Genomic DNA, 19,412 nt, shown 5'->3' with positions numbered 1-19,412 from the left:
ATTTCCTTTAATTAACCTGTGAGTATGTGTTCTAGCTTTTGGCTCAGAAGCATCCTCACTCAAAGGGGGAAAGCTAAGTGTTTGCCGTCCTTAGGGAAGCTGTGTCCCTGTGACCTGGAGGAGGGGAAAGTCGCGTAAGGGCCTTGACTCCTGGGAGTGAGGCCTTCACCTCCGGATTTTGTCCCCATAGGTCGTCTCTGACCTTGAGCAATGGTGAAACAGAATCCGTGAAAACCATGATTGTTCATGACGATGTCGAAAGTGAGCCTGCAATGACTCCATCCAAGGAGGGCACGCTGATTGTCCGCCAGGTACCCATGTCTCCTCCCTGTGGTCAGAGGCCAAGCTTTTCCTGTGGTCATTAACCCTTGCTCATTGACTCACTCATGCTGTTTCTACATCATCATCTGTTTTTCATGTTAACAAGACCCAGAGGGCGGTGTGTTGGGGGCCTGGGAGACAGGTGTGGGCTGCATGCCACGAGGGTAGCGCCAAGTCCTCCACCCCACATCGCTGCTCTGGTGCATGTCTGCGGCAGCCCTCATTCAAGCACCACGCTGAGCCTCACTGTCTGTCGGAGCAGCAGGAGAGCCGCAGGGAGTCCCTGTGCAGGCCTGGAGCCTGGCAGGGTGGTCACGGGGTCCTGCCAAGGGTGCTCAGCTCTGTGCATCTGCAGGACTGTGCCACCTCGCCAGTGCCCCCCATGGAGAGCACAGGGTGACTGCTTCCCCACCTGCTTGCAGGTGCGTCCCATTTGCATCACTAAGCTGTGTTTCTTAGCTTAGATGGCATCCCCTGGCAGCTCCTCTGAATAGAGTCTGGCATCCTAGCGATGATGGAGGGACCTGCCCTGATGGTGTTCTGTACTGTGGTGGTGCATTCACAGGGAAGGTCGAGGAAGACTATGGTCAAGATCAGGAATTACGGAAATGTCAGGGTGCTTTCTAGAGCTTGAGAGTGAAAAGGTTCACAAAGATTAAAAAAAAAGGGGGTGGGGGGTGATGGGAGCTCAAGTGAGAGATAAACCCAGGTGGAAGGCTCACTGCTTCCATTGGAATTCTGCCGGCAAACATTTGGCCAGGAAATCTGAGCAAGTCTGGTTAGTTTCCTTGTTCTTTTTTTTTCCCCTTGGTAATTTAATGGCGTTTGAAAAGTCACACAGCACCTTCCGTAGAGCAGGATCAGTAGAGCGTAGGCAATGTCGGCAGCCGTGAGCGAGACCAGTGTGCCTGTTCTTTCTGCAGAGTACAGTTGACCAAAAGCGTGCCAGCCATCATGAGAGCAATGGCTTTGCCGGTCGCATTCACCTCTTGCCAGATCTCTTACAGCAAAGCCATTCCTCCTCCACTTCCTCCACTTCCTCCTCCCCATCCTCCAGCCAGCCGACACCCACCATGTCCCCACAGACACCCCAGGACAAGCTCACTGCTAATGAGGTATGTCTCGCACCACAGCTGGCTGCTTTCCTGGGGTTAGACCAGCAATGCTTAGGAGCTAGTTTGCAAAGGAGACCTTTCTTACACCCTCACCCTCACCCCTTCCCCCTACTCCCCCTGCTTTGTTCTGTCATCCCCCACCCCCAGCCTTCAAGTAACATGTTTCAGATCTGCATACAAATCCCTTAACTCTAGAGCGATTTCCCTCCAAACTTGCCAGTCACTATTTACTTTTCTCTAGATAAGTGTAGTTGCATGGCTTTTCTTTATTCAGTTTATTTTTTAAAATCTTAAGTAAAATTGATTGCTGTGTTTTCAAGCCTATTATGTATTTGGCATGAAATTCTTGTAGTTGTTAATAGAAACTGCCTTTTGCATTTTATGTATCCAGTAAATGAAGTATAGGTCAGTTTGGTTAAGCACACTTGGCCTTTTCTGAACAAACATTGGGGTGACAGTGAAGGCAATTCCTTCAAATAGGGCTGGGCTGTGTTCTCTTTCTTTGGGGCGGTTGTTGATTAGCTACTGTTATTTCCACCAACGCTGTTAAAAGGATATTTGTCCTTGAAATTCACAATCATGCAGAGTTTAACAAGAGGTCCAGTGCTTTTCAGGGAGACCTAGGAAAAGAGGATATTAAGCAAGAAGGGCAGAGGTCTGAGCATGCTTTTAATTTACAGTTTCACATGGGAAATCTGTGCTCGTTTCACAGGCGTGGCTGTGGTGCTTGGTCTGGGTGCCAGCTGGGTGACTGTTGGCTCTTTGAACATGATCATGCCCAAGTGCAGTGGCATGGCTCACCTGGAGCACTGTGCTAATTAGTGCCTTGATTTCGTGGGAGATTGGTTTGAATGCGTTTTATCTGACAGTAGAGGGAACTTGGAACTGACATGTAGCTTCAGCCGGCCACCTTAACGTGAGCTTTTACCTCCCGGGCCGCTCCTACTTTGGTTCCTTAGTTGGAAAGCAATAAAAACAGTTCCCTCCTCCTGAGCAGGCACACGTTGAATGCTTTGGGCTTGGTGTCAGATTGGCTTTGGCTGGACTGGCCACGGGTGCGTCGGTCAGGGAGTGTACTGTGCAGGGTGGAGATGGGCGGGCCTGGCCGTGAGGACACGCTGGCTGCAGGTGCCTGGAGAAGGTGACGTGCAGTGGGACACGAGCATTGGTCTTTGTTCCCGAGCTCTGTGTCCCTCCCACTCACTGCTACTTATGTACATAGTATCAACCTTGCTCCACTTTCTTCTAATGTACAGTACTTTACTATAACTTTTAACTCACTCAACGGGCAAGTTTATTTTTGTTTGTTTTCTTTTAATCGTCATTACATTTCCACTTAACAATTTGTTTCACTTTCTTGTGGGTTTTTTTGGGTTTTTTTTGGTCTTTGAGTTACAGCATTAACCAAAACACTGGTGCTTCTGAAAGAACTAAAGCATTTGCCTTGTTTTGTCATTTGCACCTTTCACTAGTGATCACCTGGTTGTATGGCTGCGATGGTGATGTACCTGAAGCCTCGGTAGCTTTCTGACAAGAGGCTCAATTTAAAAGAAATAAGATTTTCAAACATTACAGCGTAGAGTAATTGGACTTTCTGGGGGGAGGATTATAATTTTACAAGTTGATGAACTGAGTTTAAGACCTTTCTGACCTCCTTTAGGAGTTCTTATTATTTGATTTTTAAGAAAGAAAAAAACAAAACCCTAAGAGCACAGTATGTGGAGGGGTTGGTGGCTCGCAGCACAGCTGCTCATCTGAGCAGCCCACGAGGAAGCGATGCTTCCAGGTGAAGTGACCCGGGTTGCGCTGTGCCACCATGGCATTCCAGCAGCGTCTCGGGAATGAAGCAGGATGAACAAGGCTTTGTACTGGGAAACAGTGCAGTGTAGAGTGGATTAAAATGTTTTTTTAAGTGTTCATCTTTTTGTGTCATTTGTATTAACAAAATTGAAATTTGCATTGCAGACTCAGTCCGCTAGTAGCACACTCCAGAAACACAAATCTTCCTCCTCCTTTACACCTTTTATAGACCCCAGATTACTACAGATCTCTCCATCTAGTGGGACAACAGTGACTTCTGTGGGTAAGTACAGTGGCGGCAAGGGCGAGGCCGGCAGGCAGGCCGTGACCACTTTGCATTGCTTTCCCGTGGCTGGGGCACATGATCGTTCACAGGCGCAGACCTCGAGACGGGAACCCCCGTCCTGCTTGCATCGCCTTACTTGCAGTGAGCTGCGGAAGTCAGCCTCCTCCCTCCATATACATTTCTTACAAACTTCTTTTTGACAGAAGATACATGGTTTACTTGACATGCAGTGGGGAGGGAGGCAGATGTGTAATATATAGAAATGTTCACAAAATGATGTCCCCTGTGCTGTATTTCAGTGGGATTCTCCTGTGAGGGAATGAGACCAGAAGCCATAAGGCAAGATCCTACCCGTAAGGGCTCGGTGGTCAACGTGAATCCCACCAACACGAGGCCACAGAGTGACACCCCTGAGATTCGTAAATACAAGAAGAGGTTTAACTCTGAGATTCTGTGTGCGGCCTTGTGGGGTAGGTGTCTCCATGCTGTTCTGATGCTTTCCTTCTTAAGCTAAGGGGTGTGTAAGTCTTCCAGAAAAGTACCATTGTAAAAGGGTTTCTAGCAGATAAGGCGAGAGACTCCTATGATGCCCACCTGATACCTTCTCCAAGAGCCATGATACTCTTTCCTATCATCCGTCCGCCTGGAAACGTTGACTTTGTAAAAACCCAAATACCTTTATTCCTTGTGTCAGTGAATCCGTTACCTAGGTTAGGAAATCATTGCAATCCTGTTGGGGGCTTCAGAAGGCTAGTGAGGATGCAAAATGAAAAGATAATGGCACAACAAGGCAAGATTATATGGTGCAGGGAAATTTTAAAATCCATATATAATGTGTTTCATGATAATCTGTTTTCTATCAACTTTTTGAAATATCTGTGTACCCAATTCACAAGAATTTTAAGATAATCAGTAATACATGTTACAAGGGTAGTTTAGACAAATGTTCTAGACTAAAGCTGGGATACATTTGGAAATGAGTAAATGGAAAAGACAAAAGTGTATTGGCTCAAGGGTCTAGGAGTCTTTAAGTGCCAGAAGGAAACTTTTCCAACTCAATGAAATGTGTTTGTGAAGATACCGTGTGACTCCATAAGGGTTTAGGAAGAATGGACTGACTCGATAGATATGCAGCCATGAAAGGGTAGAGACAGAGTAGTTGACCTACTTACTGTATTCCTCACTTAAAGCAGAGTAAGACCAAAGGCAGGGGAAAGGAAGGGGCATCTGGAGTTGGTGAATGAGTTAGTCAGTTCTGTGTAGCAAGGAAGGTTTCAGTGGGAATATGTAGAGGATATAAAAACAGGGAAGTGCTGTGTGGACGCAGGGGTAATGGGTCCCCAGGAATCCCTGGAGCATGGGCGAGTGGGTTCAGGTTTCACCAAACAGCCACCAAAATGTTTCTGTTTAAGCAGAGCAGATAACATGGAAATAGAGGACACCTCAGCACAGCGAGAGAGTCACAGTCCATGGACAGCAAGATAAGAGAGGTCCTGGTAGTTCAGTATTCCCCAGGTGTGGAGAGAGGGGACCAGTGGAACAGGGAGCAGTTGTTCCTTCATGATGGTAGAGAGTGGACCCTGATACAAGATTGAGTGATAAAGACCACATCGAGCTTAAGAGTAAATACAGTTCCTTTCCAAAGTTTGCCAGTGAAAACAATGATAAAGCATGAAGAGATCATTGTCTCAGGTGGGAGGTTGTTCAAGAGCCTCCTGTGACTGACTCCATGTGGGATGTGTAAAACCAAAGAGATGATGAGCTTGAATGGTTGCAGGGGAACTGAGGGACAACTGGAACCTGGTGGGTGGTGAAGGAAAAGGGGGTGAGGCTTGTGGTTCTCCCACTTACATCCTTCATTATGCATAAGCAACTGTGTTGTCATCACCACTGTGGGGTGGGCTGCTGCAGGTTAGGTTGCTCTAGCTTCTGATTATTCTAAGTATTTCCTTAGAAAGAAATGAAAGAAGCTTGCCCCCCCCCCACCCTTTCTAAGCTACTGTTTGCCAAAGATAGCATAAAATTCAGACTTTTCTGTGTCCTTGAAATAGGAGTGAATTTGCTGGTGGGGACAGAGAGTGGCCTGATGCTGCTGGACAGAAGTGGCCAAGGGAAAGTGTATCCTCTGATCAACCGAAGGAGGTTTCAACAAATGGATGTACTTGAAGGCTTGAACGTCTTGGTGACAATATCTGGTAATTGATTTATTTGTATAGCAGACTATTTGGCACTCTCATCATGGATTTTAGTTACTCTTTTCTGATGTACTGGCTAAGTGTGATATATTGTGACTTTACCATGAGCAAGGAGAGGATTTCAGATCTGATGCATGTGAGCACTTGATCTGTTTCTGAAGAACACTCGTGAGAAACACGGCAGCCTGTGCATTGATGTCTCCTGCGCCACCCAGCCCTCCTTCCCTCTGCTTGTTACATTTCATTTGCCTCATCCATTGTGTAGGTCTGTGCCGTCTGCTCCCTTCCATGGGACTTATAGAAAGAGTGAGTGAGTTCCCGCCTAGTAACTCACTCCCCAAATGGCCTATGACAGCAGGGGCTGATGTGTGGGTTCAGCAAAGCTGGGGCCCGGGATGCAGTACTGGCGTCCCATGAGGTTAGCAGGAACCCAAGTTACCAGTGCTATCCCTGCTGGCTTCTAGAATTCTCATTAGCAGGAATTGAAGTCAGGAGCCAGGGCTAGATAGCAAAGGCCACACCCCCCAGGTGCCCAGTGTGGAGTGCAGATACAATTAATCTTAATCAGCAAGTCGGGCATCCAAGACCCTTAAGTTCACCTCAACAAGAAGTGTATTAGAGCATGTTGCTTATTCTTACATAAACTAACACAACTGTAAGTTTAATTTTTTTTGTAAAATATATATTACTTATAAGATTTTCATTGTTGAAATTAAAAAGTAAGAAAGTGCTATACAAAAGCATGTAAGAAAAAAAGTAAAATCATCCAGATATATGGCATTTAGTAGTTTTTAACAGCCAGTCTTTTAAGTGTATGTCACACCCAATAAATATATACTTGTAAGAAGAAAACTACACATTTTTGCAGTATTTCAAACATAAAGGAAATAGCAATAATGATTGCATCATAACACCATGTATGGCTGATGTAGCCTGAACAAGCATTAGGCTGCAGGAATGCACCTGCAGACAGCATTCCCACCCCTCAGCTCCCTGCCCATAGCAACCTCTGTCCTAAAAGTGAATCCATCCTGCCGGCATGTGCTCATCCAAACCATGAGCTTTCCGTTAAGCCATCAAACCTTCCTCTAGGATGCCATTTCCTCATTGTTCTGCTGTTGTTGCCCCAAGGGTTTATTCCTTTCTTTTTCCTCTCTTGCAAGCATTGTTCACAGATGTCCTTTCAGCATGCTTGTCTGTGTTGAATTGACCATAATTTCTTGATACTTTATTTTTATTGTTCTGTTAAGATAGGCGATATTATAAAACTTTACACAGGCCTTGAAATACCATAATGGTATTGATTTAATGACCTGTTGGTGCCAGCTTCTTTGTTTAACCCGTTCCATCTATGTGAGTCTGAATTCATTATTCTTTTATAACCTTTCCTTTTAGCACATGCCTACACCTAGTAATATTCCATGGGCTTTTTTGAAGTCCATCTAAGTAGCTAGTATTGAGTTTCTAGTAAAGTTTGGTTGCAGCAGGATTCTCTTAGGGGAAAGATATTTACTGTATATATGTTTCTTTTGGTTATTATTACTACTAATGATACTTGATTTTTTCTAGGCAAAAAGGATAAGTTACGTGTCTACTATTTGTCTTGGTTAAGAAATAAAATACTTCACAATGATCCAGAAGTTGAGAAGAAACAGGGGTGGACGACTGTGGGGGATCTGGAAGGATGTGTCCACTATAAAGTTGGTAAGTTCCAGAGGGGTGTATCATTGTTTTGTACTTCTCACTAGAGTCTCCTTAAAATTCAAATGATCTCTGAAGACTGAATAGTGAAGTTGTTTTTTAAATGTGGCATATTTCTAGTGTTCAGTTTTTGAAACATCACCTAGTCTTGACATCTTAGCTCAACACTGACTTCGATGGCTTGTGTGAAACTGCAACATGACAGGGAATGTCTTGCCACTCTGACTGTCCTCGGGCTCCTGCAGCACTGTTGCTCTTGTGAATATCTTTTCACCCCTTCTCTTTAACACTCCACGTTCTTCCTGTAGAGTGTTTCCAAGGAACCTCTTTTAAGGAGGTCTTGTCAAGTGAAAGCAACTGACTTAGAGCCCTTCTCATCCTGGGCTTACTCTTCTGTTTAGAAGAGTGATGGCTTCCCATTTCCACATCAGTGTACAGTGCTCCTGGCAAGTCAGTGAGTCTCGTTGGCCAGGTGACACTTCCTGGCGACCCTTGTTTTTTCTTGCATGGCATGCATGTAGCGATTCCTGTGAAGTAAGATCATAATACAAACAAAGCCAAAGCTGATTATTTTTGCAATGAAACAAATCAAAAACTGATACTGATTTTGGAAGTAAAGGAAAATGCTGGATTTTAACTGAATTACAGTTTTGTGGAAAAAATAATCTATTAAAGAATTGGTACATAGAACATGGAGTTTTGTTTGCGTGTTTTCTTTTCTCCATGTTTGTAAACCGTGTATTGTTGGAGGTACTGACATTGTCATTGACAGTGTCCTCGCTGCACAGCACTCATCATGTTGGCTTATGAGAACAACCTGAAACACCTCAACATTTGAATAGCTTCTGGGTGATACTACAAAACAGTTCTGTGTTTTTATTTGTAATGTAACTAAAATCATGTAAGATCAGATTGAATCATGTAAGCTCTGAATAGCTCAACTGTATGAGTAGACTGTCCTACAGGGGGAGGTAGAGGAAGGCATGTTAGATTGAAAGGTTTTTCATCAGAACAGAGCGGGGATCTTCAAGCCATCCATATTACAAAGTGAGTCACAGGTAACTTCTGCAGATAAGTGTGGATGATACCATCTGTTTATGATTAGCCCCAAGGACAGGGAACTAGTTTAGGGCATATTTAAATTAAGTCAATTTAGAATTCAGTGTCAGTGGCACTAGCTCATAGCCATGTCTGGTGACCATTGTCAGAAGTAAAGCATTTTCAGCATTGCAGAAAGTTAGAGATAGTGTTGCTTTGAATAGCTTGCTGTAATCCTTCATGCTTAATATTAGTTGCGGTGATTTATTGGGCAGTGACAATTATGGAGTTTAATGAGGAGTCTTATCAAATTTACAAGCCATCTAACACAAAGAATCAAGTGTGATATTAAATATGGGTGCCACTTTGCATCCCTGCAACCCCACTTCCCATCCAGCTCCCTGCTTGTGGCCTGGGAAGACAATGGAGGACAATCCAAAGCCTTGGGACCCTGCACCTGTGTGGGAGACTGGAAGAAGCTCCTGGCTCCTGGTTTTGAGTTGGCTCAGCTCCAGCTATTGTGAGCACTTTGGGAGTGAGCCAGAGGACAGAAAATCTTTCTGTATCTCCTTCTCTCTGTAGATTTGCCTTTCCAAAAATAAATCTTCACGTAAAAATGTAAAAACATGAAAACAAAACTGAAGGATTAAGCCACATGTGATCAGGAGCCTCTCCTGGCAGTTGGTTTTGGCAGAGTTACCTGACTGGGAGGGGAGCAGAACAGTTGCTGTGAAAGGCGGCGGTTGTTGTGTGGCTGAAGAGGGATTCCATTGACTTCTGCCCCACTTCCCTAATACAGAACTTCAGTTTGAGTTCTAGAAATCCCTCCTAGTGCAGATCAGAAGGTAGGCGTGGGTGATACTTGAATTTGTGCAGAGACATCTGTGTCCTGACAGGATTCAAGATTCATTGTGTATTTTTGCAGAGTCTTCCATGATTTTCAGTCTGTGAATCCCTTGGGGAACCTGACTGCTCTCTGTGATTCAGGAACCTCTTGGCTAATTACGCCATTTTCCTTTTGGAAGTAGTGACAGAACCCTGGAGACAGGAAGGTGGGATGCCTGCCATTGTCATTTGTTATACACTAATTGGTTTCTAAGAAGGTTAGAAACTTCAGTTAAGCATTCCCTGATGGTTTCCAGAGCACTGGAGTTTAGCCTGACAGAATGTCAAAGTCAATGATGGGTTATTAAGAACTGGAAAAGAGAACTGTGAGGCTTACTGTTACCCCCCATTAGTTGAGTGTATTTACCAGAATATATATTTATAAATTTTCGAGAAGTTGGCTAAAAGAATTTAAGATTTCCATGGTGATAACTTGTGTTTTCTTTTTTCCCACAGTAAAATATGAAAGAATCAAATTTCTAGTAATTGCTTTGAAGAGCTCTGTAGAAGTCTACGCGTGGGCGCCTAAGCCATATCACAAATTCATGGCCTTTAAGGTAATGAAAGTGAAATGCTTTGGAAAGAAGTGTTAGCTGTGCAGTACCCAACCAGTAGTCAGAGGATAAGCTTGAAAAGTCTGAACAGTTAAAATGAATGAAATGAGAACTACGTGCTATTTTATCTAGATCTCAGCTTTGTCCTGAGCAAGTCTGGGTCTGGTGTCTGCAGTAGGCTTAGCACCTTCTGTGCCTGCAGAGGGCCGGGACTGAGGAACCTAGTGTTGGGGAACACGCTGACCAGTGTGGCAGCGTGGTAACAAGGGGAAAGACAGAGCAAGACCACTCCTATCTTCCAGGCTTTTTACTGTTAGTTGTGAGAACGGAGAGAGAGATAGATGGGCTCAGCATGTGTGTCTGTTCCATAGAGTGCTAATTTCAAATGCAAAGTGCAGAAATTTTTGATGTCACAGGAATATGCATTAAATGGAAAATTAAAGTTAAAATATTCATGACCCACTTTTGTTTGAATAACAGTGTGGACATCTGAACTCATAAACTAAGATGCCTTTCCCATTTTGTGAGGTACCATGGTTCCACAGTACCTCACTTTGTATAGTGTTTATATTTCTATGGAATTGTAAATAATATCAAATTATTAGTCTTTAATGTATTTAAATAGCTTTGGAAAAAATAGAAAATCAGTTTCATATATTTTAATATATTTTTACAAGTTATTCTAAAGTTTGCCTTAATACAAATTCATGAAACTCTTAATTGAAATTACTATTATTCTGACCCCATATACAATGAACGGCTTCATAGTGTCATTTATAACAATATAAACAAAACCTGCAGTTGGCTCTTGGGCCATTTTGGTACAGGACAAGGAATTAAGTTTTCATCTAAACTGATTGTACTTATTTAAAAAAAGTAATAATAGTTAATTTTACTGAAAAGGTAAGTTTCGGTTATTTGGAGAAAATTAAATTTTTAGGTTGCTTGTTGCTTGATTCTTTGGTGAAGTAGGATAAATGGGATTATCATATTTGTTTAAACTGAGCGCTGTTAGAATTCATTAGAAAATTGCGTATTCCTCTTGAGAGTTGGTCATGCTTGCTATATACCAGGTAACTGTACTAGTAGTTGTTGCTGTCCCAGTCTTGGGGGTGGTGGGTGTTGGTATCAATAGTGGGCTTCCCATTACAGTGCACGCTGTTCCAGTGTATTGGAGCGTTTCATCACTGTGTCAGGATCAAAATGTGGAAGTAGAACTCTAAAGCTCTAACAGTGAGGAAGATAACACTTAGCAATTCTCAGTGTGGGTCTCTATGAGAACTTCTCGCTCAGGCACCCACATTTGAGGGGTCCCCATTTGGCCACCAGTAGGATAGTAAGTGACAAGGCAGAATTCTTGGGCTAAAAAGAGATTTGATACGTAATCTCTGGAAGAAGTGTCTTCTTGATGCTAACTAATAGGGAAAATAAGTGTGTAGAGCATTTTGTGTATTGTCATTGTAAGGGCGACTTGGTGTCTGAGTAGCCAACAGCCTTGTGTCTGCTTCTAGGTTTGCTGTTAAGAGTAAACCTTCACCTCACGGTTTCTCTTGTGGTTGCTTCCTTGCAGTCGTTTGGTGAGCTAGCGCACAAGCCACTGTTGGTGGATCTCACTGTGGAGGAAGGCCAGAGGCTGAAGGTGATCTATGGGTCCTGTGCAGGGTTCCATGCCGTTGATGTGGATTCGGGATCAGTATACGACATTTATCTACCAACACACGTAAGAAAGAATCCACACTCTATGGTTGGTTGACTGGCTTCATTTGTTTCGCCTTTTCTGTTTACTGTGCATGGTGAACTAACAACAGTCAGGAATTGCTCACCTTCCCTTTGGTGTGGGGGTGAGTATTTGATCGAGTGCCATTTTCAACAGCTCCATGCTGAGACTAGGAAATGCACTTCCTTGACTCTGAAGCCCTGCTGATTATCTCTTAGCCGGTTCTTTGACTAACGTGGGGTGGATTGGGGGACCTGTTGCTGGCAGACCCTGGGTGAGAAGTAGTTTCCAGTTAGACTTGCCGTCTCAATGTACTTCAGTGGCCTCAGGAAACGCGAGAGCATGTGAAGTATGAAATATAGGCTTTGGGACATGAATTGTTGTGTCTATCATAAGGGATGTGGCTAGGCCATCTTGCTGAACACTCCAACGGGGTTGGAAGTTGCCACAAACGGGCTCCCCTGTACTCTGTCCCTCCTCTCCAGATCCAGTGTAGCATCAAACCCCATGCTATCATCATCCTCCCCAACACAGACGGGATGGAGCTTCTGGTGTGCTATGAAGATGAGGGCGTGTATGTCAACACCTACGGAAGGATCACCAAGGACGTGGTGCTGCAGTGGGGCGAGATGCCCACGTCCGTAGGTACGAAAGGGAAGCCTGCTCCAGGACTGCGTGTATCCATCTCGCCAGCTGCACATGCTGCTTCGGCATTGGGCTGTCCGTTGGGGCAGTCAGCAAAGTCAGATCATGGACTTACAGAAATAACTCCGAGTCTATTGTAGATCAAATACAGTACATTTCTTGGTACATTTTAAAACTCGTTTTAAAACTTGGTACATTTTAAAACTTGAAAACTCTTTTATCATAGGGTCCTCATTTAATCTTGAAGACATCCAGAGAATAGGGCAAATGTGGAAGGGAGAGCAGAAAAAAAAGTGTTGTGCTCTCGAGAGGAGAGGACTCCACCCGGCCGTGCCCTCAGGCACAGTCTCTTTGCAAACAGTAATAAAGGCTGATATTTGAAATTTTCATAGCTTTACATTTATAACCTCGAATTATTTGGGTTCTTTGCAGTTTGAGTCTCTGTCTCTCCCTCTCCTTGTCCTTTCTGCCCACTGCCTTCACTTGGGGCTGGACTGATGACACTCTGCACTAAGCTCGCAGCTCAAATGGCGGGCTCCCAGAAAGGTCTAGGGGAAATGAGATGTACCCATTGACTGAAGGACCTGCTCCCACGATAGAACAGGCGGTAGTAAATGTGAAAATCCACATAAGCGAAAATGCTTAGATGCTAGGCCTTTAGGTGGATGTGATGTATATTGATTGGCTTGTCATTCATGGTGTCTGTTTCTGCTTTCCCCTGTAGCTTATATTCGATCTAATCAGACAATGGGTTGGGGAGAGAAGGCCATTGAGATCCGATCTGTGGAGACTGGCCATTTGGATGGTGTGTTTATGCACAAAAGGGCTCAGAGACTAAAATTCTTATGTGAACGCAATGACAAGGTAATGATTTCCTTATGGCTTGTTTTTAGTTGCCACTATCTTTTTAGCGGTGGTTTATTTTTCCTGTGATAAATTGCCTTGGAGTTGGGAAAGACCATTAATATTAAGTGGGTTTTCCCAAGCCCCACCTTCTTCTCTCCTATCCAATGGGCTTAGGGCACTTCTAAAGCAATGCATTGCGGCCTTGAAAACATGTCTCTTAAACCCAACCCTGCCCTGTTTTGAATTATAGTAAACCCTTCTAGCTGACTTTAATTTGAACTTTTCATTTGAAGTGAGAAAGAAGCATACTATACATGTACCTTTGAAGCTAGTCCTCCTACTGTAGTGGGCGCATTCTCAACACAAGAGCTCCGTGGTCCTCTGCCCTCATGCTCCTGAAACTCATTTGTGAACAATGTCTCCCACACATGTTACCATGAAACTCTCAACTCGGACCTTATCTAGGGCTTTGCCAGCTTTCCAGTGTATGCCTGCCTTGGTGTGTTTACTGTAGGCATCACTAAAGCATTCTTTAAATTGCAGGCAATGGCTTGTTTTTTATATGTGTATTATTACTTTCCCTATCAAGTCCTATGAACTGGTAGACTATAACTTCATCTTTAGAAAGAAAAAGAAATAGTTACTGAGGCATCTTCACTGTCTCACTGTTTATTCCTGTCTAGATAGTGGTAACAATGAAAGAAGAAATACCTCACTTTCAGCGATATCCAATGTTTGCCTTTGAGCTTGCACCGTATGTCGAGGAATTAATCCAGATAACAAGCCTGTATTGTAGTGAGAATTGGCTGCAGAGCACCACTCCTTATCAAAAGGCCCTTGGGGATCTCGGCTTCCTGCGCACGGCAGTGTTGGTGGAGCTGATGACCCCGCTTGGCAGAGTGCCCTCTGGCTGTGCTCACCACACCCTCTCCTCTTGCCTTTGCAGGTGTTCTTTGCGTCTGTGCGCTCCGGTGGCAGCAGTCAGGTATATTTCATGACCCTGGGCAGGACTTCCCTCCTGAGCTGGTAGAAGCAATGTGATCCAGGGATTGTCAGTCTCCAGAGTCTTCAAGGTCCTGAGAACTTGGAATTCCTTGCAACTGGAGCTCAGAGCTGCACCAGTACAGCCGACAGCTGTGTGTGCAGACCTCAACGTGTTGGGTCCTCCCTGTCCCTTCCTTCCTGCTCTTTGACCAGTTTATCCCTGTTCTTGTCCTTACTCAAAAATAAATCAAGGCTGCAATGCAGCCGGTGCTGTTGAGATCCTACCATCAGGTGCTATACGTGTCTGGGATTGAGCATCAGACCCGAAAGCAAACACCTTTCCTGCAGCTCCAGAATTCCTTGTCTCTGAATGACTCTTGTCTTAGGCGTGTCTGCAGGTGGCGACGATGAACATGCCGTTGTTGTTATTGGCCATGGGCACAAGGAGGTGAAGAGTGGTGGTGTAAGGAGCAATTGGCTAAAGTGGAGAGCAGATTTAATATAGTAACATTAACAATGTATTTAATTGACATTTCTTTTTTGTAATGTGACAATATGTGGACAAAGAAGAAGGTGCAGGTTTAAGAAGTTAATATTTATAAAATGTGAAAGACACAGTTACTAGGATAACTTTTTTGTGGGTGGGGCTTGGGGGTGGGGGTGGGGTGGGCTAAGGGGTCCTGTTTTGTTTCTTCAGATTGGGGGAGGGGGGTCCTGGCCAACACTCAGTCATTTTTCTGTGTACCAAGTTTTGCCTAAATCATGTGCAGATGGATCTTTAGAACAAAACAAAAAAAAAAGAAAGAAAAGAAATAATGTGTGCATTTTGTATAATGGCCAGAACTTTGTTGTGTGACAGTATTAGCACTGCCTCAGTTAAAGGTTTAATTTTTGTTTAAACCTAGAAGTGCAACAGCAGTTTTACCACAGTCTGCACTTGCAGCAGAAAAAATTCAAACCACATGTTGATTTTTTTGCCTACCTCATTGTTTTTAATGCATTGAGAGGTGATTTAGTTTATATGTTTTTGGAAGAGACCATTAATGTTTAATTTAATCTTAATACCAAAATTATCAGATTGAAGTTTGACTGTTACTTTGTTACAAATCTCAGCAGCACAAGAAGCCCTTTCCATGAAGATAGAAGCCTTAGGCTGCTGCAGCGTGCTTTCTGGGCTTGGAAAGCCGAGTGCTTCGTCTTCCCCAGATTGAGCATGGATGGTCGGTGGGGCCTCTGGAGCCTGCAACACGAGAGAGCTCGTTTCTTAATTGGGGGTTTGGGAGCAGACAGGTGGTCACATTCGAATAGTCACACAAACTGTTCAGTGTTGCAGACACCCTTTTGGGGTGTAGAGATTTCCCTTTTTCTAAAAATGCAATGCACTAAAACTATTTTAAGAATGTAGTTAATTCTAATTATTCATAAAGACAGCATCTTCCTGTGTTTTAGGCGTAATATCAAAACCCTGGCTTTCTCATTTTCTCACTTGCTCTATTCTGTTTTTTAAACCAGTTTTACTTCATGAATATGTTCATGACATTTGTAATAAATGTCTTGAATAATAATCTTCGTGGCTTCCTGGTCGTCACTCAGCTCTGCAAGGATGTCGGTGTGTCGGTTGTGGCTCTGCCAGCTCCCTTTCCTCCCATTGGGTGCAGAGTGCTATCAGTGGGGACGGCTACTGTGAGCTTCGTCCGCCAAACAGAAGCTGGGAGTCCCGCAGGGTTACTCATACTCCTTTATGGCCAGTTTTCTTTTAGAGCATAAAATGGAGGACTTCCTCCATTCTCCACCCCTTTCCCCAAATTAACAGTCACCTGCTCGCATTTGCCAGGGGTTTGCCCCCCTTTCCACCACATTCCGACCACTAATGTTCTCTTCCTCCTGGTTCAGCGTTTTTGCCAATAGCTGTCCTTTTAACTAGAAAAATTTTGTTTAAAAAAAAATATACTCACAAATGCAGGGGGAAAAAAAACAGCTTAAACAGCTGATTGTAGCTATAAGGCAACATACACAGAAATCTTTTTTTCTTCTGGAAGCAAAAGGAAATGGAAATAATTTGCTCATTTGTGTAACTTGGAATTGTGTTGATGGCCAGAGCAGAAAAAAATTCTTTCCTGATGATCTGTAGTTAACCTGAAGAAGGATGAAGGGTTCAATCCCACCTTTGGAAAGGACTTGAGGTAGGCCAAATTGCATCACTAGAGAAGTTTAGTCAGGGGCTAGTTCCTGCTGCCAGTTACCAGGCCAGCAGGTGGACTATGCCATTGAAAGCACCACTCGTACGTAGAAGGAGGAGAAAGTACAGTTGGCTGTGGCCCCTTTCCCTGACTCTGAGTGGAGAGAGGTGGGCCGATGTCTGAAGAATAACAAAGAATTGATGTCTGTGAAGAAGAAACCGCAAAGGATGGATGTGGTGTCGTGGTCTTCAGTGTCTGTGCGTCAGGCGATAGTGCTTCATTAGTGTTACAGTTCAGAGTGTTCCCTTACTGTAGTGCTGGAGAGGGTGTGAGCTCAAGTCCAAATGCACCTGTTTGCACAGCCCAGGCATCCAGTGGGCACTATCGTGGAGCTGCTGTGGAGCTTGGTTGGACCCAGGACTGAGTGGCAGCATTTGTCCTAAGTCGGTCCCAGGTGTGTTCCTGACTTGACCCTCCAGTCCTTCTTGCCCTCTTGGTCACAGTACCTTGTAATCCACCTTGAATTGTAGCTTCATGTGGGTGCCCAGGAAGATTTCATCATAGAAGATGGCGAGATGTTGAGATTTCATAGTCTTTTAGGGAAGGAGTAATTCCATACGGGGACCCCCACCCTGTCCCACAAAAGTGCCAACATGGCAGAAATGTAAGAGAAAGCAGTATTATGCTGGCACCATTATGTATGAACCATTGAACTGTTGTAGGATTGCTCTTCAAAATAAAACACAAATTCGTCTTAGGTTTAGTCAGAGCTTTAACCAAGTACTACCTTTCTGTATTTCAGTCCAAATAACCCTGTTTTGAGTGTAGTGTTTTTACTTTTTGCTCATGCACATGTTATGTTGGAGAAACTGTTTACAAAAGTTACTTTGTTTCACTAATGTGCATCACATATTTATGGTTTCTTTTTAAATGACTTAGGCGTCATTTAGGTTTTCATCTTAGTGGTAGCATACTTTTGGTGATTCATAATCCCTAATTTTGCCAATTATAAATTTGCTAAAACAGTTGACAAAATGCATTAAATTTACTAATGAAACTGCAAAGCAGACTGATAGCAAGTACACAGCCCTCCCCCTTCTCAGTGCTAACTTGTCTACTGTGTATCTTGAACATTACTGTTGTCCCCTGCCCCCTCTTTTTCCTTAAATAAAATGAAAATGACGCTTTATGTGGCACGCGTTTCAAATATGTTCAGACCCTTTAGGATTTTTTTCTGGCGAGGCCTCATATTTTGTGCATGTCCCTTTCTTATGTCTTCTCCCCTGCTCCCACCTTCCCCCCGCACCACCAACCCCCATCAGTAACGGCAGAGCAACAGAACTTCCATGTGCTGATTTGCTCCACAAATATAATCGCAACCACAAGTGCTGGGCCAAGCTGAAGGCAGCAGCCAAGAACTCCACATGGGTTTTGGGTGGCAGGAGATCATTGTCTGCCATCACCCAGGAGACTGGATGGGGAGTGCAGGTAGGGGCTGCACCTGCTGTCCCTGCTCTGGTGGATACTGAGTGCCTCCCCAAGGACTTAACATAGGCTGTTGATACATTAACATGCGTTTGTGTAAAGATTCGGGGTAGGTACTGAGCTCTCCTTTGCCAAGTTCCTGGAGCCAAAATGGCATTAAGCTCATTGGGAAGGAAGAGAGAAGGTTGTACGTCTTGCATGCCTGGATCAGATCAGAGTAACTGATGACAGCAGCAGCATGATGACTGTCCTGGACAAGATGGGTGGCGCCCTAGCACTAGCAGGGCCGGCTTCTGGAGCTCCCTGTGAAGCCACTCCGTTGGGATCAACAGGCCGCACCGGCAGCATGTCGCCATGAACCAGCTCCTGTTCTGCAAACCTGTAAGCTGTCGGAGGATCTGGTTTCGTCTGTCCCTACCTGATGTTTTTTGTAGCCAAAGGATGACAAGGAAGACAGATCTGCAGGGATCTTCAGTGGCCTGTCCTGCATCTGTCGTCCTGGTTTTCCCTCCCATCAAATAATTTCAGATTCATAAGCAGCACAGGCCCAGGGAACTAAGAAGTTATGAAACGGAGCAGAGGTTGTAATTGTCTGAGGCTGGGGCAAAACTCTCAGTGGGTAGCCTGACCTGTAAGAGAGGCTCTGGTTAACACTCCAGGATTTCCATTATATCACTGGAAGGGTATACCCTAAGGTTAAGGGATAACCAGAAAAACAAAATGCAAGCTAACTTTGAAGTCACTCAGTCCCAGACTGGACAGAGTGATCTGCCCTTACCCTGCCTGCCAGCAAATAAGACAGATTCTCTGTTGAGGGAGATAATTTTACTAGCTCCAATTTTGCCTGCAATTTTTCATTCACAATGTCTAACATACAATGAAAAGCTATCAGGCATTTCAAGGAACGATTAAAAAATAAATCAATAAAAATACCACAGAAAGAAATCTAGTGATGTATACGTTGAAGTTACATTAGATTGTTTTATTATTTTCAAAGAAATAGATGCAGGAACCTAAATAAGATAGGATCAAAAGGAAAATGGGTAGGACAAATTATTTTTGAAAGTTCTATGAGTATGAAAACCTCCTGAAGGGTTAAAAAATTTATAAATCACGTATGATAAATGGTAACATCCATAATATGTAAAGAACTCTTACAATGCAGCAGCAACAACCAAAATTAAAAATTGTCAAAGGACTCTTAACATGTTTTCCTTCAAAGAAAATGTACAAATGATTAATATATCTTGTCAATAGGATGCTGGAATGTCTGCCATCGTCCACACCTACAGTGTAAGGATACACTTAATTATCAGAATGCTGGACTTATGACTACATATGAAGGACTATATTATTCTAGTAATGTAGAGGAAATCAGTAGGGGAAGGGAAACTGGGGAAGGGGTAAGGGAAATCCCTGCCTATGGAATGGAATTGTATCATAAAGTCACAAGATATCATTTCACACATTGTGATGGCTATTATAAAAAGACAAAAGGTAACACGTTTTGACAAAGACATGGAGACATTGGACCCTCTTGCACAGTTGGTGGAAATGTAAAATAGTTCAGCCACTAGAGAAAATTAAGCACATGATTACCTTATGACAAAGCAATTCCCCTCATAGATATATACTCCAAACAACACCCTAATGAATTTCA

The 19,412-nt window shown here is 43.8% G+C and overlaps 1 protein-coding gene across 24 annotated transcripts in view; it reads left to right on the top strand.

Moving 5' to 3' along the window:
- The window catches only part of MAP4K4 (mitogen-activated protein kinase kinase kinase kinase 4), a 155,594-nt gene extending 139,944 nt beyond the window's left edge, over positions 1 to 15,650 (top strand). For 13 of the 24 annotated variants that reach the window (XM_058667481.1, XM_058667493.1, XM_058667491.1 and 10 more), the window contains 11 exons: positions 191 to 311; positions 1,245 to 1,436; positions 3,402 to 3,519; positions 3,822 to 3,992; positions 5,574 to 5,717; positions 7,287 to 7,421; positions 9,798 to 9,898; positions 11,466 to 11,615; positions 12,098 to 12,257; positions 12,982 to 13,121; positions 14,050 to 15,650. In XM_058667481.1, coding sequence (XP_058523464.1) covers positions 191 to 311; positions 1,245 to 1,436; positions 3,402 to 3,519; positions 3,822 to 3,992; positions 5,574 to 5,717; positions 7,287 to 7,421; positions 9,798 to 9,898; positions 11,466 to 11,615; positions 12,098 to 12,257; positions 12,982 to 13,121; positions 14,050 to 14,133 — 1,516 coding nt within the window. In that variant the 3' untranslated portion in view covers positions 14,134 to 15,650. The remainder of the gene's footprint in view (positions 1 to 190; positions 312 to 1,244; positions 1,437 to 3,401; positions 3,520 to 3,821; positions 3,993 to 5,573; positions 5,718 to 7,286; positions 7,422 to 9,797; positions 9,899 to 11,465; positions 11,616 to 12,097; positions 12,258 to 12,981; positions 13,122 to 14,049) is intronic. The other 11 variants (XM_058667494.1, XM_058667490.1, XM_058667506.1 and 8 more) reach the window with 1 other exon arrangement.
- The last annotated feature ends 3,762 nt before the right edge of the window (positions 15,651 to 19,412 follow it).

The sequence above is a fragment of the Ochotona princeps genome, chromosome 8, assembly GCF_030435755.1.
Source record: "Ochotona princeps isolate mOchPri1 chromosome 8, mOchPri1.hap1, whole genome shotgun sequence".
Taxonomy (NCBI): Eukaryota; Metazoa; Chordata; class Mammalia; order Lagomorpha; family Ochotonidae; genus Ochotona; species Ochotona princeps.
This window is presented reverse-complemented; position numbering and strand designations above follow the sequence as displayed.